Source organism: Salvelinus fontinalis, unplaced genomic scaffold (genome assembly GCF_029448725.1).
Source record: "Salvelinus fontinalis isolate EN_2023a unplaced genomic scaffold, ASM2944872v1 scaffold_0255, whole genome shotgun sequence".
In the NCBI taxonomy this organism is placed as follows: Eukaryota; Metazoa; Chordata; class Actinopteri; order Salmoniformes; family Salmonidae; genus Salvelinus; species Salvelinus fontinalis.
This window is the reverse complement of record NW_026600464.1, coordinates 173,083-196,312: the sequence shown is the minus strand read 5'-3', so window position 1 is coordinate 196,312 and position 23,230 is coordinate 173,083. Positions and strand designations below refer to the sequence as shown.

General features: G+C 44.8%; 1 protein-coding gene across 1 annotated transcript in view; it reads right to left on the bottom strand.

Moving 5' to 3' along the window:
• The window catches only part of LOC129844935 (glutamate receptor 3-like), a gene marked incomplete at its 5' end in the record, with an annotated part of 192,983 nt that overhangs the window by 8,559 nt on the left and 161,194 nt on the right, over positions 1-23,230 (bottom strand). Inside the window, 2 exons of the mRNA XM_055913100.1 lie at positions 7,713-7,827; positions 9,790-10,037. Coding sequence (XP_055769075.1) covers positions 7,713-7,827; positions 9,790-10,037 — 363 coding nt within the window. The remainder of the gene's footprint in view (positions 1-7,712; positions 7,828-9,789; positions 10,038-23,230) is intronic.

The window sequence follows — 23,230 nt, the reverse complement described above, 5'->3', positions numbered from 1 at the left end:
AGCCAGACAGGAGCCGCTAGAGCCATCAGCCAGACAGGAGCCGCTAGAGCCGTCAGCCAGACAGGATCTGCCAGAGCCGCCAACCAGACAGGATCTGCCAGAGCCGCCAACCAGACAGGATCTGCCAGAGCCGCCAACCAGACAGGATCTGCCAGAGCCGCCAACCAGACAGGATCTGCCAGAGCCGCCAACCAGACAGGATCTGCCAGAGCCGTCAGAGAGCCATGAGCAGCCAGAGCCGTCAGAGAGCCATGAGCAGCCAGAGCCGTCAGAGAGCCATGAGCAGCCAGAGCCGTCAGAGAGCCATGAGCAGCCAGAGCCGTCAGAGCGCCATGAGCGTCGAGAGCCGTCAGCCTGCCATGAGCGTCGAGAGCCGTCAGCCTGCCATGAGCGTCGAGAGCCGTCAGCCTGCCATGAGCGTCGAGAGCCGTCAGCCTGCCATGAGCGTCGAGAGCCGTCAGCCTGCCATGAGCGTCGAGAGCCGTCAGCCTGCCATGAGCGTCGAGAGCCGTCAGCCAGCCATGAGCATCGAGATTCGTCAGTCAGCCATGAGCTGCCCTTCAGCCTGAAAAGGCTGGATACCCAGAACTGCCCATCAGTCCAGAGCTGTCTCTCTGTCCGGAGCTGCCTTTCAGTCCGGAGTTGCCCCTCTATCCTAATCTCCCTCTCTATCTTCATCTATCTCTATATTCTTATCTATCCCTCTTTCTTGATTTATCTCTCTGTCCCGGTGTTTTCCCTATTAGATATGTTGTTAAGGGAATTTTGTGGGGGTCAAAAGACATTCTTGGAGGGAGGAAGTTAGGATGGATTATGGTGGGGTGGGAACCGCGCCCCGAGCCTGAACCACCACCGTGGTTAGATGCCCACCCAGACCCTCCCCTAGACTTTGTGCTGGTGCGTCCGGAGTTCGCACCTTGTGGGGGGGGTACTGTCACGTTCCTGACCTATTTATGTTAGTTTTGTGTGTTAGTTGGTCAGGACGTGAGGTTGGGTGGGCATTCTATGTTATCTGTTTCTATGTTGGTTTTGGTTTGCCTGGTATGGCTCTTGATTAGAGGCAGGTGGTTTGCGTTTGCCTCTAATTAAGAGTCATATTTAGGTAGGGCATTCTCACTGTTTGTTTGTGGGTGATTGTCTCCTATGTCTGTATGTACGTTCGTACCACATGGGACTGTAGCGTTTGTTTGTTTCGTTTCGTTTCGATGTCGTCCGTTTCCTGTACGTAAGTTTATGTTTAGTTATGTAAGTTTATGTTCAGGTTTCGTTCAACGTCGTTTTCTTGTTTTGTAGTTTGAAAGTGTTTTGTTTCGTTTCGTGTTGCCATCATATTGTATAATAAAGATGGCTTATTTCCCAAAGCCTGCGTTTTGGTCTTCAGATCCCTCTCTCCTCACCTCATCCGAGGATGAGGAGAGCGACAACCGTTACATCCCTATAGAAACAGACTGGTGGTGCTCTACTCTATAGTCCCTATAGAAACAGACTGGTGGTGCTCTACTCTATAGCCCCTATAGAAACAGACTGGTGGTGCTCTACTCTATAGCCCCTATAGAAACAGACTGGTGGTGCTCTACTCTATAGCCCCTATAGAAACAGACTAGTGGTGCTCTACTCTATAGCCCCTATAGAAACAGACTGGTGGTGCTCTACTCTATAGCCCCTATAGAAACAGACTGGTGGTGCTCTACTCTATAGCCCCTATAGAAACAGACTGGTGGTGCTCTACTCTATAGCCCCTATAGAAACAGACTGGTGGTGCTCTACTCTATAGCCCCTATAGAAACATAATGTGCTCTACTCTATAGCCCCTATAGAAACATAATGTGCTCTACTCTATAGCCCCTATAGAAACAGACTGGTGGTGCTCTACTCTATAGTCCCTATAGAAACAGACTGGTGGTGCTCTACTCTATAGCCCCTATAGAAACATAATGTGCTCTACTCTATAGCCCCTATAGAAACAGATTGGTGGTGCTCTACTCTATAGCCCCTATAGAAACATAATGTGCTCTACTCTATAGCCCCTATAGAAACAAATTGGTGGTGCTCTACTCTATAGCCCCTATAGAAACAGAATGGTGGTGCTCTACTCTATAGCCCCTATAGAAACATAATGTGCTCTACTCTATAGCCCCTATAGAAACAGATTGGTGGTGCTCTACTCTATAGCCCCTATAGAAACAGACCGGTGGTGCTCTACTCTATAGCCCCTATAGAAACATAATGTGCTCTACTCTATAGCCCCTATAGAAACATAATGTGCTCTACTCTGTAGCCCCTATAGAAACAGACTGGTGGTGCTCTACTCTATAGCCCCTATAGAAACAGACTGGTGGTACTCTACTCTATAGCCCATATAGAAACAGACTGGTGGTGCTCTACTCTATAGCCCCTATAGAAACATAATGTGCTCTACTCTATAGCCCCTATAGAAACAGACTAGTGGTGCTCTACTCTATAGCCCATATAGAAACAGACTGGTGGTGCTCTACTCTATAGCCCCTATAGAAACAGACTAGTGGTGCTCTACTCTATAGCCCCTATAGAAACAGACTAGTGGTGCTCTACTCTATAGTCCCTATAGAAACAGACTGGTGGTGCTCTACTCTATAGCTCCTATAGAAACAGACTGGTGGTGCTCTACTCTATAGTCCCTATAGAAACAGACTGGTGGTGCTCTACTCTATAGCCCCTATAGAAACAGACTTTTGGTGCTCTACTCTATAGCCCCTATAGAAACAGACTAGTGGTGCTCTACTCTATAGTCCCTATAGAAACAGACTGGTGGTGCTCTACTCTATAGCCCCTATAGAAACAGACTGGTGGTGCTCTACTCTATAGTCCCTATAGAAACAGACTAGTGGTGCTCTACTCTATAGCCCCTATAGAAACAGACTAGTGGTGCTCTACTCTATAGCCCCTATAGAAACAGACTAGTGGTGCTCTACTCTATAGTCCCTATAGAAACAGACTGGTGGTGCTCTACTCTATAGTCGCTATAGAAACAGACTGGTGGTGCTCTACTCTATAGCCCCTATAGAAACAGAATGTGCTCTACTCTATAGCCCCATTAGCAACAGAATGTGCTCTGCTCTATAACCCTTTATGCAATGGGTGTGTCGAATCGTGAATGCTGTTTGGTTAAAACCCCATTCCAGTCGGTGTCTATTCCACACGTTTCCACCGGCTAAATCTATGATGTTAAAATGCCCATTTATGCCTCTCTAGTGGCGCAGTGGTCTAAGGCACAGTATTGCAGTGCTAGCTGTGCCACTAGAGAACCTGGTTTGAGTACAGGCTCTTTCACAGCCGGCCGGCACCAGGAGACCCATGGGGCAGCGTACAATTGGCCCAGCGTCGTCCGGGTTAGGGGAGGATTAGGCCGGCAGGGAGGTTCCTGTCCAATCGCGCACTAGCGAATCCTGTGGCGGGCTGGGCGAAATGCACGCTGGCAAGGTCGCCAAGTGTACGGTGCTTCCTCCGACACATTGGTGCGGATGGCTTTCGAGTTAAGCGGGCGTTGTGTCAAGAAGCAATCCATCAATCTTTGCCTCTCCCGAGTCTGTACGGGAGTTGGAGCGATGGGAGAAGACTGGAACTGCCAATTTGATACCATGAAATTGGGGAGAAAAAGGAGTAAAAAATTTAAAGAAATAAAAGCCTATTAACTCTGTTCCATCTGACTGCGCAATCCATTGTCTCATCAGCCCAGCCAGGCAATTTATGAACTTGATCTCCACTATAAAAAGCATCTGGACAATTTCTCATATTTCTTTTCGACTAACATTTAGTTTTCAACAGCAGAGATTTGTATAAACCCTGCTGTCTGTCTCTACGACATTTACAACATTGTTTCATTATTCAAATTCGATCTCCTGCTGTCCCATAGTAATGAACGAGTCATGAGTCTGGACGAGACAGAGATGCAGGAAGCGTTTCTCAGCCATTCAAAATCATAACTCAGCTGGCATAATTTTTATGGATATATACCAAACAAATTTAAAAAAGGTAAAATGAAACTAATTTGCAGTCTTTCACAGCTTCAGTTGGAAATGATTGTGTTACTGCAGCTGTGTTGTTGGCTAGCTCCTCTGACTAACAGTTTCCTGACGAGTGAGCACATTTTCTACGCCAGGCGAAATCGTACCTCATCAGCTTATTGTTGTGGATGGATCCAATTAAATGTCACCAGAAACCAGCTTCAACAAATGCAAATGCAGCTACTTACTGGCTGCACTTTTTGACACGACTGTAAGTTAGCCGTAGTTGGCTAGCTAGCAAGCAAAGGATAAGAACTTTGCCAGCCAGAATGGCAACGGTACATTTAGAATGAACAACTGGGTCACGTCCATAGATACAGAACAAAAAGACTGAACGACTGGGTCGCGTCCATAGATACAGAATAAAAAGACTGAACGACTGGGTCACGTCCATAGATACAGAACAGAAAGACTGAACGACTGGGTCACGTCCATAGATACAGAACAGAAAGACTGAACGACTGGGTCTCGTCTCTAGCAACCCTAGATTTATGTTGGGATATATATATATCTCGTGGAAAGATGAAATAGTATGAATATATGAATGAAAATAATGTTTTTTATGAAAATACGTGACTCATTATTTTTATATTTTGGTAAACGTTGTATAAAAGTGATAATGCCCTAGAAGCCGGTGTTTGGAGGATATATTGGCACGGTTTGCCGGCCCTCAACGAACAACACCCATCCCAATATAGCCTCCAAAAACCAGCTTCTCTGGCATTATCACTTAAATATACAGCTTGTTGAGAACTGAATGTTAGTCTAAAAGAAATGTGAGATAATGTCTAGATGCTTTTTACAGTGGAGATCAAGTTTATAAATTGCCTGGCTGGGCTGATTTCGACAGTGGATTGGGCAGTCAGATGGAACAGAGTAAATAGGCATTTTAACATCATAGATTTAGCCGGTGGTAACTTGTGGAATAGACACCGGCTGGAATGCGGTTTTAACCAATCAGCATTCAGGATTACACACAACCATTGTATAAAGCACTGTAAACAGACTACGCCAATCAAAACGTGATGAATGGATAACAAGTGTCTTGGGTTCCACTGGTGAACAATGTCCTCATGGGACCTTTAGGAACCATACGTTATCATCAGCAGGAGAAGATTACAACACTGTGTAGAATAGCATCTCCCTGGCCAATGGTAATAGGGTGACTGTGAAGGACTGTCCATCGTGGTAGATCAGAGAGACATTGATTAACAATGCAATTATCTGTTAACATGCTCATGATGCTGGAGCCTGAAACCCAATCTAAGAGAGCAGTATTACAGAGGTGATCAGAAAGAGTGTGTGTGTGTGTGTGTGTGTGTGTGTGTGTGTGTGTGTGTGTGTGTGCGTGTGTGTGAATGTCACAGTCGACAGCAAACATATTGAGATATACTGGAGAACTAACCTTCAAACACAGCAGATGGTCACCAAACTCACGCACTGTCTGTCTTTCACCGACAATGCCAATGTTCGTCAGAGCTAAATGCCAGACTTTGAGGTGTGCAGTTTGAATGTTTAAGAGCAGTAGAGATCAAATGCAAATGAATTTATCATAAATTCACATGATCAATACATTTTAGCCATGATCCTGAAGGTTGCTCAAAGCCAAAGTATACATACCTGAGCAGGTCCAGATAAAAGGCAGAAGGAAACATGTCAGAGAAGCAACGATACTGCTCTTCTAAGGCAGCCGTCACGGCCGTGAGCAGGCTTCAACATCACTCAGCATACTGACTATACAACACAGATTATTAGCAGAAATGCATGGTTGAAAATAGTGTTGCAGAATTCCTATGACTTTCCCATAATTCCTAGGTTTCCCAGAAACCCCTATGGGAGGATTCCCTGAATAAGGGGGAGAATAAGCAAGGAATGGAACCCTGCCAGAGGGAATCTTCAAACAGGGATTTCTGGGAAACCTGGAATTGTTTATTTACTGGGACTTTTTTTAGTTAGTGGATTTTTGCAACCCTACATATATGAAAATATAGGAAGCCTATTTCTGAACATTATGGAGGTAAAACAGAAAGGCAGAGAGAGAAAGGTCAGGTGTGTTGATAGGACATTACTTGATCTAGATATTATAGAGATGTTAGCCATGATGCTATTTCAAACATGTCAAAGTAAGTACAACATTACATTTCCTGAGAATTCATGTCAAATGACTCTATCTATCACAGAAGGCAAGTCACTTAGCTGACCTAATTCATAGCATGAGTCACTAGTCATTCAATTGATCAATGCCTTTGTATGCCATCTTTAAAATAGCATGATGCAAGCTTCATAGCACATAGTCTAAGTATGTTTGATACTAAATTGACAAGGCTAAGTGAAACACACTCTTATTGCATCACTGATTACCAGGATGGATACAGCCATGTCTTGTGAAGAGAGTAGAATAGCAAGCAGAAAAGAAACCTGATTATCACAGTGGTTATTGGGCTCAGTTCTGGCTCTTGGTTGTTCCTGTTCATATCAACTGCTAAATTGTGTAAAAACATTTGACACCATCTACAATTGTGTCGATTTTGTTGTTGTAAAATCATCATGAAAAAGCAACCAATTATAGGGGCAGTTCCACCACCTACAAAATCCTAATTTAACTGAATATGGTCGTACCACATGACCCACAGCCCAAAGAGATCAGACCTTCTCTTTCAGATTAGAATTCTCACGTTTGCCCGTAATGCTTAGTCCCCTCAAGACTCCGCTGTTCGCCTCGCCTCCCTGAGATCACAAGTCTCAGCTGAGCAGCCATTTTGGGGGGTTTCAGGCAATGGGCTCTAGAGGCTAGAATGGTTTCTCTAGGCCAGTCGCATGGGATGTCCAGAGAAGCATCTATATGACATGAGCAACTGTGAAGCCATGTTGTGTCAGACAAGACAGCAATAATGTTATGAAATACAGACGTGGCCTTCACAAGAGGAAGGCGGCAGTCTCTGGCATCTAGATGCCATGTTTTCATAAATAGTTTGTGATAAACTATTCATGAAATGTAACTTATAATACACATTCTTATTTTATAATATGTAACTTACAACAGGTATATTTTACTCAGAGATCTGACAGAGATACTCTTAACGTTAATTAGACTTCAGACTGGCTATACATTCTCTAGACAATATAATACCCGACACACACATCGTCTGCTGCCCAGAGATGTTAAACATGGATTTAAATCTCCTCCTTTTCCAACTGCAAGACAGCGCTATCCTCCTCACATCCCCCCCACCACCCAGTCGAATAAACAGACTTCCTCCTTATCAAACACTGATCCACATATCCTTATCCTTCCTCTCACAACTGGCTTTGTCAAACATCTCAGCTTAGCCTTACCAGTCCATCTCCTTCACTACACTTCATGCTACCTCATCTTCCTCTCTGTGTATTAGCCAAGTAAGGGTTCTTAGTTTGATCTTTTGTTCCATAGACTGGTCAGAGTCTGGTAAATGACAGAAAGGCTACCTTTGAGCCTGGTTGGGACTCAACACTTGGGTTTGTTTTGGGTTGGGTTGTACGCTAGCTAACAAAGTACATAAGACAATCAAAGTGCTATAATATAAATCCAATCAATAATCAATACATTTGTATTATACCTATTGACTACTATTAACAGCCTTGCCGATTACTCTGCACCATGGTACCCGATCTGGTGACATCGAGGCTGACCTTGGAATCCCCTCCCCCGCTGCCGCACTCTCCCTTGTCGTACCACCATTTGTTTTTCAATTTGTCCAACAGGCCTTGCTCATTCAGTTTTAACACTGCCAGGTTAACAGCATTTCTTGAAACGATAAAACATAACTTGTAAGAAAATGCACAGGTCCGTGAGAAATCTAATGCATAGTAGTAGTATAGTAGCAGTATAGTATAGTACAGTAGTATAGTAGTAGTTATAACGATAATGATAATAGTTGATAACGGTAGTTGGACTACCACTACTAGTGCTTATTGTTAATATTAGTATGATCTATTATGTTTACGAATTTTAGGAATATGAGTTAGATAGATCAGTAAGGTTAAGAGGAAGAGAAAGAGGTAAATATTGAAAAGGTGGCATGAGGGGTTAGGTAGTTGAGAAACTGACGTGTGCGGGACGGGGACCCTAGTCATCATTGAGAAGAAAAGCAACAATAGAAAACACCATGCAACATTCATCACAAGTGACAGTGCAACTTTTAAAGGCTACATGGAAAAACTGTTGAACTGTTAAATTAAAAGTGACAATAACTGTCGGGGAGGACAGCACACAGGACAGAAGAACAGCACACAGGACAGAAGAACAGCACACAGGACAGAAGAACAGCACACAGGACAGAAGAACAGCACACAGGACAGAAGGACAGCACACAGGACAGAAGGACAGCACGCAGGACAGAAGGGCAGCACGCAGGACAGAAGGACAGCACACAGGACAGAAGGGCAGCACGCAGGACAGAAGGACAGCACACAGGACAGAAGGACAGCACACAGGACAGAAGGACAGCACACAGGACAGAAGGACAGCACGCAGGACAGAAGGACAGCACGCAGGACAGAAGAACAGCACACAGGACAGAAGGGCAGCACGCAGGACAGAAGGACAGCACACAGGACAGAAGGACAGCACACAGGACAGAAGGACAGCACGCAGGACAGAAAGACAGCACGCAGGACAGAAGAACAGCACACAGGACAGAAGAACAGCACGCAGGACAACACACAGGACAGAAGGACAGCACACAGGACAGAAGAATAGCACGCAGGACAGAAGGACAGCACACAGGACAGAAGAATAGCACGCAGGACAGAAGGACAGCACACAGGACAGAAGAACAGCACACAGGACAGAAGAACAGCACACAGGACAGAAGAATAGCACGCAGGACAGAAGGACAGCACATAGGACAGAAGGACAGCACACAGGACAGAAAGACAGCACGCAGGACAGAAGAACAGCACACAGGACAGAAAAACAGCACGCAGGACAACACACAGGACAGAAGGACAGCACACAGGACAGAAGAATAGCACGCAGGACAGAAGGACAGCACACAGGACAGAAGAACAGCACACAGGACAGAAGAACAGCACACAGGACAGAAGAACAGCACACAGGACAGAAGGACAGCACACAGGACAGAAGAACAGCACACAGGACAGAAGGACAGCACACAGGACCGAAGAACAGCACACAGGACAGAAGGACAGCATGTAGGACAGAAGGATAGGGCAGATGGACAGCACACATGGCAGAAGGGCAGGACAGATGAACAGAAGGACAGGACAGAAAGATAGAAGCACAGGGCAGAAGGACAGCACACATGACAGAAGGACATGACAGAAGAACAGAAGGACAGGACAGAAGAACAGGGCAGAAGGACAGGACAGAAGGCCAGGACAAAAGAACAGTACACAGGACAGAAGGACAGGACAAAAGGACAGGCCAGAAGGAAAGACAGAGTAAAAATAGAGTAAGAGAGACAAAGGTAAAATGGTTGTTAAACTGCAAAACTCTTAGCTACACCCTGGAATGGATCCCTCTTTGGTTTAGGAACAACATTAACATGTATATAAACATCCATAATAACAATTATAGATCAACCTAGATATCCAAGAACAATAAAAGATATGATACCGTTACCTCTTTGTGTCCATTCCAAAACAATAAGGAAGAGAAGAATAAGAAGAAGGGCCAAACACAAGACATCAGGGTAGGTGGAATACTATAACAACAAGGAGAATATCGTTATATTATCCCACCCACCTTAATGCTGAGCCTTTGGGTGTGGCCACACCGTATCCTTTTGAGTCGAGGTTTCCGCCCACTTTCATGGTGTCGCAGGGTTTCCTCTGCTCTATGTACTCGTTCATGGTGGACTCCAGGAGGAAAGCAAACTTGCCCTTGGACTTTCGTACCCGGGCCACCCCGTCTGGCGTGGTCTTGACAAACACTGAGGGTTCGGCCGATTTCATGTATGACCACATTTTCTCATAGACTGCTATTTTGGATCGCTGTTTAGATGGAGAGAGGGGGGGAGAAGAGAAGAGGAAGCATTGATACATACATGTAGTGATGACCCAAATACAAATGTATACACCATTGAGAGAGAGAGAGAGAGAGGTGTAGTGAGAGGGAGAGAGAGAGAGGTACAGGGAGAGGGAGGGAGAGAGAGAGGTGTAGTGAGAGGGAGAGAGAGAGAGGTACAGGGAGAGGGAGGGAGAGAGAGAGAGGTACAGGGAGAGGGAGGGAGAGAGGTGCAGTGAGAGGGGGAGAGAGAGAGGTACAGGGAGAGGGGGAGAGAGAGAGAGAGAGGTACAGGGAGAGGGAGGGAGAGAGAGAGAGGACCCTGAACACTGAGAGAAACAGGAAGGAGTGATGCACAGAAACAAGAACCTTGCTATAGTACATTTCCGGCTCCCCTCTCTCCCCTGGGATTCTCTGCCTCTGACCCTATTACAGGGGCCGAGTCACTGGCTTACTTGTGCTCTTCCATGCCGTCCCTAGGAGGGGTGCGTCACTTGAGTGGGTTGAGTCACAGACGTGATCTTCCTGTCCAGTTTTGCGCCCCCTCAGGCTCGCACGGTGGAGGAGATCTTCGTGGGATATACTCAGCCTTGTCTCAGGGTAGTAAGTTAGGGGTCTGTTGATATACCTCTAGTTTTGTGGGGGCTGTGCTTTGGCAAAGTGGATGGGGTTATATCTTGCCTGGTTGGCACTGTCCGAGGGTATCTTCGGACGGGGCCACAGTGTCCCCCGACCCACCCCTGTCTCAGTCTCCAGTATCTACTCTGCAACAGTCTATGTGCCGGTGGGCTAGGGTCAGTCTGTTATATCTGGTGTCCTGTGTGAATTTAAGTATGCTCCCTCTAATACTCTCTCCCTCCCTCCCTCCCCTCCCGGTGGACCTGATCCCTGGGATCATGCCTCAGGACTACCTGGCCCCAGTCCACCTGGTTGTGCTGCTGCTCCAGTTTCAACTGTTCTGCCTGCGGTTAGGGAACCCTGACCTGTTCACCCAACCTACTACCTTGTCCCGGACCTGCTGTTTTCGACTCTTTCTCTCTCTCTACCGCACCTGCTGTCTCGACCTCTGAATGCTCGGCTTTGAAAAGCCAAGTGATATTTACTCCTGATGTACTGACCTGTTGCACCTTTTACAACCACTGTGATTATTATTATTATTTGACCCTGCTGGTCATCTACGAACGTTTAAACATCTTGAATAACAATCTAACAATGTTCTGTTATAATCTCCACGCGGCACAACCAGAAGACGACTGGTCGCCATTTAGAGCCTGGTTCCTCTCAAGGTTTCTTCCTAGGTTCCTGCCTTTCGAGGGAGTTTTACATATCATTGTACTTCTACATCTGCATTGCTTGCTGTTTGTTTGTGGTTTAAGGCTGGGTTTCTGTATAGGCACTTTGTGACTCCGCTGATGTAAAAATGGATTTATAAATGCATGTGATTGAGGTGAGAACCTTGCTAGAGTAACATCAGAAGGGGACATTGAAGAGAGTTTCCCAGTACGGTGCCTAGGGTTAGGGTTAGTATGCCTGCTATACAATCTGTAGGAGTGAAGAGAGGACTTCTAGCCATCTATAACAAGCAACAATTCAATTATTCAATGTCGCTGGATTCATTTTGGCAACACAGTTTCAAACTCCAAGCTTCTGAACCCTGGTCTGGTCCAAAGCAGAGACAGGTCTGCTGCCAAGTGGTGGTGTGTGTACCGTAGAGTGGATACTCTCACAAGTACACGGCAGGTTACATTTAGGAAGGTTAGTGCTATCTGGGATCCTTAAGGATTTGCCTACCCCCTAAACCCTAACCCTAAACTTAACCCCTACCCTTACCTTAACCATAAACATAACCCTTTTCTAACTTAACCTTAAACCTTCAACATTTTAAAATGTAAACTTCAATGAAGTAGGGACATTCCAACGATCCCGGATAGCAATTTAGGAGCTAGAGGATTACAAGGAAGTGGGCCAGTTGGCAATAGTCAATTGTACCAATGGGCCTATTGCCAATAGCCTACGTGTTCAGAGTATGAACAAGCTGTTGATATGGCAACACCAATCAGAGGCATTGTTCCAGTGGGGTCAAGGATCCCATTGTATGGGCTTCCCCAGAAGGGTCAGTTTAGGTACACATACTGAAACAGTCAGGGACTTAATTTTGCCAGATCAAAGATTTGAAGAGCATAAGGTGTAGTGTATTATTAACTGAAGCAGACATGTGTGGTAAGGCAGCACTTAGGTATAACAGTCATATTTCCTAAGAAGTCTTGAAGTTAAAGGAATCCTGAATAATGTCAAGGGAGACAAATACACTGTTAGTGACTGACATTCTCAGAGTTCTCAAGCAGAGTAAACAACACACCAACTCCACTAGTGAAGAAACAAATAGAGGCTGTGGAAAATGCAACAGCAGCAGCACACACACACACACACACACACACACACACACACACACACACACACACACACACACACACACACACACACACACACACACACACACACACACACACACACACACACACACACACACACACACACACACACACACACACACACACACACATATATAGAGTCCTGTGGCTTTGTGAGCAGAGTGGGACTTGTCCATTCTAAACATCAGATAGACCCATCAATGTCCCTAATTAATATACTGCCCATCTCTGACCGTAAGGGATATTGCCTCCGACACATCACTGTTAATAAACAAAAGCATTAACCTTCACTTAACGGAGGGCCCTACAGTAGTTGGCTCAGTGGGTTCCAATACAACCTGTTATGAGTCATCCATCATGTCACAGAGGGGTGAGGATCAGACCAGAGGGGTGAGGATCAGACCAGAGGGGTGAGGATCAGACCAGAGGGGTGAGGATCAGACCAGAGGGGTGAGGATCAGACCAGAGGGGTGAGGATCAGACCAGAGGGGTGAGGATCAGACCAGAGGGGTGAGGGATCAGACCAGAGGGGTGAGGGATCAGACCAGAGGGGTGAGGATCAGACCAGAGGGGTGAGGATCAGACCAGAGGGGTGAGGATCAGACCAGAGGGGTGAGGATCAGACCAGAGGGGTGAGGATCAGACCAGAGGGGTGAGGATCAGACCAGAGGGGTGAGGGATCAGACCAGAGGGGTGAGGGATCAGACCAGAGGGGTGAGGATCAGACCAGAGGGGTGAGGATCAGACCAGAGGGGTGAGGATCAGACCAGAGTGTTGAGGATCAGACCAGACAACAACATGAAACAACATTAGAAGTCACCATGATGAATGAATATATCTCCCTGTCTCCACCTTTATGAAAAAAGCTTGAAGTTTGGGGGTGTGAGGTGATCCCTGTTCTATGGTAATGCTAATATGGGTTAAAGTTAGTAATATAAATCAGTGGCATAGGATTTGTGTTGTTTTGTGTAGACAATATAATTTATTTTGCGCTCATAATTTGCATGAGCTAAAACATAGTTGGAAGGACATTATTGGTTGGTTTGAAGAACAACTTCTGGAAAGACTGAGTGCGACTAATCTGCCTGGCAGTTAACAGAGAAACAAAAGGCTATCAGTGTGTTTCTGTCGGAATGTGCATGTGTGTGTGAGAGAGTGTTTGTGTGTGTGTGAGCAAGTGTGTGTGTGAGCAAATGTGTGTGTGTGTGTGTGTGTGAGCAAATGTGTGTATATGAATGGCACCGGAGGGGATGGCTGCAGTTTTACGGGCTCCTAACCAACTGTGCTATTTTGTTTGTTTTTTCGCATTGTTTGTAACTAATTTTGTAACTTACTTTGTACATGATGTTGCTGCTAATTTCTTCTATGGCCCGAAAATAACTTCTGGACATCAAATCAGCAATTACTCACCTTGAACTGGACAAAGATTTTTTTCTATACCGAGTGCGACACGAAGGATATATTGCTTTCTCGGGAACGGGCCCAAATCCCCGTCATTTGCGTGAAGAAAAGACAACGAGAAAGGGGACAGAGGTTGGGGTGCCTGAATTCATAGGTGAGTGGGTAAACCACCACTACCATCTGTTCTATTGGCCAACGTGCAATCATTGGAAAGGCAACTGGATGATCTATGATCAAAACTATCCTACCAACGGGACATTAAAACTGTAATATCATGTTTCACAGAGTCTTGGATGAACGACGACATGGATAATATAGAGCTGGCTGGCTTCTCCGTGCATCGGCAGGACAGAGAAGCTACGTCTGGTAGACAGAGGGGTGGGGGTGTGTGTCTATTTGTTAATAACAGCTGGTGCGCAATGTCTAATATTCAATAAGTCTTGAGGTATTGCTTGCCTGAGGCAGAGTACCTTGTGATAAGCTGTAGACCACGCTATCTACCAAGAGAGTTCTCATCTACATTATTCGTAGGCATCTATTTACCACCACAAACAGATCCTGGCACTAAGACAGCTCTCAACCAGCTGTATAAGGCCATAGGTAAACAAGAAAATGCTCATCCAGAAGCGGTGCTCCTAGTGGCCGGGGACTTTAATGCAGGCAAACTTAAATCTGTTTTACCTCATTTCTACCAGCATGTCACATGTGCAACCAGAGGAAGAAAAACTCTAGACCACCTTGACTCCACATACAGAGACACATACAAAGCTCTCCCTCGCGCTCCATTTGGCAAATCTGACCATAATTCTATCCTCCTGATTCCTGCTTACAAATGAAAACTAAAGCAGGAAGCACCAATGACTCCCCCAATACAGAAGTGGTAAGATGTAATGGATGCTAAGCTATGGGACTGTTTTGCTAGTATAGACTGGAATATGTTCCGGGATTCATCCAATGGCATTGAGGAATATATCACCTCAGTTATTGGCTTCATCAATAAGTGCATCGGCGTCGTCGTCCCCACAGTGACCGTATGTACATATCCCAACCAGAAGCCATGGATTACAGGCAACATCCGCATCGAGCTAATTGCTAGAGCTGCTGCTTTCAAGGAGCGGGACACTAATCGGGACACTTACAGGAAATCCCGCTATGCCCTCAGATGAACCATCAAACAGGAAAAGCGTCAATACAGGATCGAGATTGAATCCTGCTACACCGGCTCTGACGCTCATCAGATGTGGCAGGACTTGAAACTATTACAGACTACAAAGGGAAACGCAGCCGTAAGCTGCCCAGTGACGCGACAAACTAAATTCCTTTTATTATCACTTCGAGGAAAGCAACACTGAATCATGCATGAGAGCACCAGCTCTTCCGTACAACTGTTTGATAACGCTCATGGTAGCCGATGTGAGCAAGATCTTTAAACAGGTCAACATTCACAAAGCCGCGGGGCCAGATGGATTACCAGGATGTGTAAACAAAGCATGCATGGACCAACTTGCAAGTGTCTTCACTGACATTTTCAATGTCTCCCTGACCGAGTCTGTAATACCTACACGTTTCAAGCCGACCACCATCGTCCCTTTGTCCAAGGAAGTGAAGGTAACCTGCCTAAATTATTTCTGCCCCATTCCGTCGGAAGCCATGATGTGCTTTGAAAGGCTAGTCATTGCTCAAATAAACAGCATCATCCAGGATACTCTAGACCACATATGTCAGAGTCAAGGCCCGCGGGCCACATCCGGCCCGCGAGAAGGTTTTTTACGGCCCCTGGGATGATCTTGATTTATTATTAGAACCGGCCCGCAGACCGCAGCAAGCCGGCAGCCCGCAGATCTTTTACACGCACCAATACTACATTTCCCACAATGCAACGGTGACGCACCGAGCAGTAGGCTGCTTCATTTCAATATTTATTGGCACAGCAGTCGTCAGCATCACAGTAAAATTAACTTTCAGATACCCATCAAAAATGGCAAAACGGAAGGAGGACACTGAGAACCGGGGGTTTCAAACAAGGTGGGAGTCGGAGTATATGTTCACGGAGGTAGCTGGAAAACCTGTGTGTCTTCTGTGTGGAGAAAGTGTGGCGGTACTAAAAGAGTATAATCTGAGACGACATTATGAAACGAAACACGCGGACAAAAACAAGAATATGGACATGGAACAAAGGCTACAAAAGGCAGAGGAATTAAAACGAGGCCTCAAATCTCGACAGGCTCTGTTCAAAAAAGCCAAATCACAAGGCCAGGCTGCTGTCAAGGCCAGTTTTATTTTGGCAGAAGAGATCGCTAAATCAGCCCGGCCATTTACGGAGGGGGATTTCATCAAAAACTGCATGATTAAAGTTTGTGACGAAGTTTGCCCAGAAAAAAGGCAACTCTTTTTAAATGTGAGTCTGAGCAGAAACACCATTGCCGAGAGAGTAGACCAGTTGTCCATCAATCTAAAAGAGCAGCTTGTGAAAAAGGGAAAAGATTTCATTGCATATTCCTTGGCTGTGGATGAGAGCACCGACATTTCTGACATTGCCCAGTTGTCAATTTTCATCCGCGGAGTGGACTCCAGCCTAAGCGTGACAGAGGAGTTTTTGGCTTTACGTCCTATGCATGGCACAACTACGGGGCATGATTTGTATGAAGAGGTGTCAAGATGTGTAAATGAGATGGAGCTGCCTTGGGAAAAACTCGTGGGTTTGACAACCGACGGAGCACCTGCGATGTGTGGACACAGGAGCGGACTGGTGGCGAAGATACGGGAAAAGATGCAAGAGGAAAACGCGACAGGTGAGCTGACAGCTTATCATTGTATCATACACCAGGAAGCGTTGTGCGGTAAAGCCTTGAAAATGGAGCATGTAATGAGCATCATCACGCGCACAGTTAACTTTATCAGAGCCAAAGGTTTGAATCACCGCCAGTTCAAGGCATTTCTGACGGAGTTAGAAACGGAGCATGGTGATTTGCCTTATCACACAGAGGTGCGATGGCTAAGCCAGGGAAAGGTGCTTCAAAGATGTTTCGAGCTTCGTGAGGAGATTTGTCTGTTCTTGGACAGCAAAGGGAAAGACACAACACAACTCCGAGACGAAATGTTTCTGTGTGAAATGGCTTTTCTGTGTGACATTACGAGTCATCTGAATGCAATGAACTTGCAGCTGCAGGGTCGGGATCATGTCATCTCTGATATGTACAGTACAGTGAAGGCATTTAAAACCAAACTGACTCTGTGGGAGACGCAGATGCGGAAAGAAAATTTGAGCCACTTTCCCAGCTGCCAGACCATGAAAGAGAAGCTCTCTACCAGTGCGTTCCCGAGCGCACAGTTGGCTGATAAAATAGGTATGCTTGCCGCTGACTTTCGACGCCGATTTGCTGACTTTGAAGCACAAAAAAGCAGGTTGGAACTGCTCGGTAACCCATTTGCTGTTGACGTGGAAAGCTCACCACCAAACCTCCAAATGGAGTTGATTGACCTCCAATGCAATGATGCACTGAGGGCAAAATATGCGGCAGTGGGTGCTGCGGAGTTCGCCCGTTTCCTCCCCGACACAATGCCCCAGCTGCGCATCCAGGCTGCTCAAACGTTGTCTATGTTTGGCAGCACATACCTGTGTGAACAACTGTTTTCTTTGATGAACCTGAACAAAACATCACACAGAAGTCGACTTACTGCTGAACACCTCCACTCAATTCTGAGGATTTCCTCAGCTCAGAGCCTTACCCCGAACATTGATGAACTTGTGGAAAAGATGGGACACCACCAAGTATCACCCTCAACCTCAAACAAGTGAACATTACTGTGCAATCACATATTTAGAGTTTTTACTCAGTTCAAGTTTAGAAGTTAAAGTTTAATATTTGTTTTCACTGCATGTTACTTCTCCTTAAACAAAGTGTTGTTTTTGATTAATAGATTTTTGCACTTTATTTTATTGTATTTCAATCCAATTATATTTTAAAAATATTTCAGTTGAGTGGATGATAGAAAATTGCTATTATTGTTTTTTTCTTTGAAGTAAATTTAGCCCACTTTTGCTAAAATAGAAAATATAGGCTACTGATGGTGCCTTGAATACCGGTTTCTTTCATTTAATGTTCATGTTATGGGGATTTTTATATAAAGGAAATTTGTCTTTTGTGTCTGTTGAAAATTAAAGATTACTGACAGAGCCATAAGAAAATATTGCTTTATTTATCTGATCATATTGGAATATATTTGTTAGGTTTTCAGTAGGTTCAATTAGGTTCACTAGACTATATGCGTCATTTAAACATTTTTCAATGAACATTCGAACAGTCCGGCCCTCGGCTTGTAGCTAAATTTTTTATTTGGCCCTCCGTCCATTTGACTTTGACACCCCTGCTCTAGACCCACTCCAAATCGCATCCTGCCCCAACAGATCCACCGATGACACAATCTAAATCGCACTCCACACTGCCCTTTCCTACCTGGACAAAAGGAACACCTGGACAAAAGTCAATGAATTCTGTTCATTGACTACAACTCAGCGTTCAACACCATAGTGCCCTCAAAGCTTATCACTAAGCTAAGGACCCTGAGACTAAACACCTCCCTCTACAACTGGATCCTAGACTTCCTGATGTGCCGCCCCCAGGTGGTAAGGGTAAGCAACAACACATATGTCATGCTGATCCTCAACACTGGGGTCCCTCAGGGGTGCGTGCTTAGTCCCCTCCTGTATTCCCTGTTCACTCACAACTGCATGACCAATCATGACTCCAACACCATCATTAAGTTCGCTGATGACACAACAGTGGTAGGCCTGATTACAGACAACGATGAAGAGACCTGGCAGTGTGGTTCCAGGACAACAACCTCTCCCTCTCTCTCTACAAACATATCTCCATTATCTCTCTACAGACATATCTCCATCTCACTACAGACATAGCTATATCCAGTAACATTCACCTTGTTGATCTGACGTAGCCTCTGGGATGAGGATACAATGACTTCAATTGAGGGATGGAGGGAGAAGGGTTGTGTGGAGGGAGTAAGGGATTGATGGAGAGAGGAAGGGATGGATGGAGGGTTGGAGGGAGGAAGGGATTGTGGATGAATGAAAGGAGGGAGGACGGGATGGATGTAGGAAGGGATGGATGGAGGGTTGGAGGGACGAAAGGATGATGGAGGGATTAGGGATGAAGGGATGGATGGAGGGATTAGGGATGAAGGGATGGATGGAGGGTTGAAGGGAGGGAGGGATGATGGAAGGATTAGGGGTGAAGGGATGGATGGAGGGATGGATGTAGGAAGGGATGATGGAGGGTTGAAGGGAGGGAGGGATGATGGAAGGATTAGGGGTGAAGGGATGGATGGAGTAAGGGATGGATGGAGGGTTGGAGGGAGGAAGGGATGTGTGGCGGGATAGAGGGAAAAGGGGATGTGTGGAGGGATGCATGGAGTAAGGGATGGATGGAGGGTTGGAGGGAGGTAGGAACGGATGGAGGGAGTTAGGGATGGGTGGAAGGAGGGATGAGGAAAAGCTATCTGCAGTGCTCAGAAATGTAGGTTGGTCAAGCTTCTGCTTGCAGCAAGATTAGTCAGACACTTACACACCCCCCCCCCACTCACTCACTCACTCACTCACTCACTCACTCACTCACTCACTCACTCACTCACTCACTCACTCACTATTCCTCCTTGCCTTGTGGGCTGGCCTGTCTCTCTCTACGGCCTGTTAGGCCGCATACAACTGAGGACTGATGCAATGAAAAGAACACAACTAAGGTGATGTGTGTGTGTGTGTGTGTGTGTGTGTGTGTGTGTGTGTGTGTGTGTGTGTGTGTGTGTGTGTGTGTGTGTGTGTGTGTGTGTGTGTGTGTGTGTGTGTGTGTGTGTGTGGATCATTTGCAAAAAATATCCTTTGAAGCTTTGCCACAGAAAAAGTCAATTTTCAAGCTGAATGTTGGTTGTTGTTTAAAAACCGAACTGAAGTAGCCATTAAAAAACACATAGGAGAGAACATTTGATTAAAGTGCAGTCAAAATAAATGGCCCTCTTCATTCTAAACAGTCACTTAATCTGTATCGATTCAAGGTTAGACAGCGTTTCCACGGGTACATCTTTAAATAGCACCCTATTCCCTATATAGGCCCACAGGACCTGGTGACAAGTAGTGCACTATATAGTGAAAAGGGTAACATTTGGGATGCACATTCTCTGTCACTGGCCTTTGAACTGGTTGTATTTTATTCTCTGGCATTGTTGCTTTCATCATGGACTCGACCCACATAGTGAAAACTTAATGTAGTTCTATTTAAAACTCTACCTCCACAGTGAACACGTAGTTCTATTTAAAACTCTACCTACACAGTGAACACGTAGTTCTATTTAAAACTCTACCTACACAGTGAACACTTAGTTCTATTTAAAACTCTACCCACAGAGTGAACACTTAGTTCTACTTAAAACTCTACCCACAGAGTGAACACTTAGTTCTACTTAAAACTCTACCCACAGAGTGAACACGTAGTTCTATTGAAAACTCTACCCACAGAGTGAACACTTAGTTCTACTTAAAACTCTACCCACAGAGTGAACACGTAGTTCTATTGAAAACTCTACCCACACAGTGAACACTTAGTTCTATTTAAAACTCTACCCACAGAGTGAACACGTAGTTCTATTGAAAACTCTACCCACACAGTGAACACTTAGTTCTACTTAAAACTCTACCCACAGAGTGAACACTTAGTTCTATTTAAAACTCTACCCACAGAGTGAACACTTAGTTCTATTTAAAACTCTACCCACAGAGTGAACACTTAGTTTTATTTAAAACTCTACCTACACAGTGAACACTTAGTTCTATTTAAAACGTCACCCACACAGTGAACACTTAGTTCTATTTAAAACTCTACCCACAGAGTGAACACTTAGTTCTATTTAAAACTCTACCCACACAGTGAACACTTAGTTCTATTTAAAACGTCACCCACACAGTGAACACTTAGTTCTATTTAAAACTCTACCCACAGAGTGAACACTTAGTTCTATTTAAAACTCTACCCACAGAGTGAACACTTAGTTCTATTTAAAACTCTACCCACAGAGTGAACACTTAGTTCTATTTAAACCTCTACCCACAGAGTGAACACTTAGTTCTATTTAAAACGTCACCCACAGAGTGAACACTTAGTTCTCCTACCTGCATCATACTTTCAATTCCTTTCAGGGAATTTGTGTCATTCTTTCATTAGTCAATAGTGTTAGCCAAGACTACCTGTATATATTTCATTATTCAATAGTGTTAGGTAAGTCTACCTGTATATCTCCAGTATGCAGCAATGGAATTTGGGAGTCTAGGAAGCTTTACTTTGTCACTGAAGTTCACCACTCAAGGTCCAGAATACCAATTGGGATGTTCAGTGTAGGAATCCAATAGCTCACTCTCTCTCTCTCTCTCTCTCTCTCTCTCGCTGTCTCTCTGTCTGTCTGAAGTTAGAAAGGACCCTCTGAGAGCCCGTCTTCCTTGGAGGTTATCTCTATCTCACACCAAGCCTGGCATTGCTTCTGTCAGGCTCTCCCAATATGCAACAAGCCTCTAATCTCTGTTGTAAGAGCTTCCCCTTCCCTTACCCAGCGCCATACCCAAACACACACTGACAAGAGCTGGGGGACTGGTGTTCATTGATGAGCAGTGGGCTACAGTCCAACCTTGTGTAGGTCTTTGCTTTAGAGTCTCTCTTTCTGGTTCAGGACACCTCGTTCCTCTCTTTCTCCTGTCTGTCCTCTCTCTCTCTCTTCCCCCTGTCCTCAACATCCTCACTAAGGTTCTGGCCACTGCCCAGCCTGGGTGAAAACGCGCTTTGGTGATGAAATTACACTTCCTTATGTTAGAAAATGCACTCTATAGTGGAGTCTTTCTCTAACATCAATCACACTAGATTCAAAATACATCCAAGCACTGCGGCTTTCTCGCCACAACTGTTGAGGATTTTACATGTTGTGGTCGTTGTCTTCAAAGTTGTTAGCGGGACAAAATGAATTAAATGTAAAAGGATTTGAAAATATAAAGCTTGCGGGCCAAGAATTTCGCATTAATTTGAAAAGCGAATATATATATATATATTTTTAAATGTCTCAAAATTGATATCTATTGTTTCATGTCTTCCGGATTCTAGAAGAAAGATGTCAGTGGTGAGCTGTCAGCTAGCGTTACTTCTGGAACAGCATCCAGTCTAGCTGGTGTTATAGAGGGCTACAGTAGTCGTGGTAGTATTTCATTGAGGACATACAGTGTCTTCAGAAAGTATTCACAACCCTTTGAATTATTCCACATATTGTGTTACAGCCTGAATTCAAAATGGATGAAATGGATTTTTTCTCTCACCCATCTACACACAATACCCTAAAATGACAAAGTGTTAAAACATGTTTTTAGGCATCTTTGCAAATGTGTTGAAAATAAAATACAGCACTATCTCATTTACATCAAGCTCGGTCAAGTTGGTTGGTGATCATTGCTAGACAGACATTTTCAAGTCTTGCCATAGATTTTCAAGCCAATTTAATTCAAAACTGTAACTAGGCCACTCAGGGACATTCAATGTTGTCTTGGTGAGCAACTCCAGTGTATATTTTTCCTTGTGTTCTAGGTTATTTTCCTACTGAAATATGAATTTGTCTCCCAGTGTCTGTTGGAAAGCAGACTGAACCAGGTTTTCCTTTAGGATTTGGCCTGTGCCACTCAGTGATGTGTTGGATTTGCCCCAAACATAACACTTTGTATTCAGGAAAAAAAGTTATTTTCTTTGCCAATTGTTTTTGTAGTTTTACTTTCATGCCTTATTGCAAACAGGGGGGTACTGTGGGGTACTGTGGGGTACTGTGTGTAGAGGCCAGTGACACAACATCTTAATTGAATCCATTTTAAATTCAGACTGTAACACAACAACATGTGGAAAAAGTCAATGGAATACTTTCCGAAGGCTCTGTAAACGTAGTCTCCCTTACCGTGGGTGGGGCGGCACTAGTGGCTAGAGCATTGGACTAGTAACCGAAAGGTTGCAAGATCGAATCCCCGAGCTGACAAGGTCAAAAAATCTGTCGTTCTGTTAACCCACTGTTCCTAATATAAGAATTTGTTCTTAACTAACTTGCCTAGTTAATACAAATAATGCATGTAACTGCTTTTCATGATTTAGACAAATGGTCTGGATTAAATGTACAACTAAATTGAGGAACTATAGGACATGGGTTACTTCATACATTGCTTTTGGGATGCAATTTTCCCAATAAATTTTTGTAACACTTTTTCCTCTGGTCTCCATTGATTTAGCCACTGTGATAAAAACAGCAATAACTTTTGAACGGGT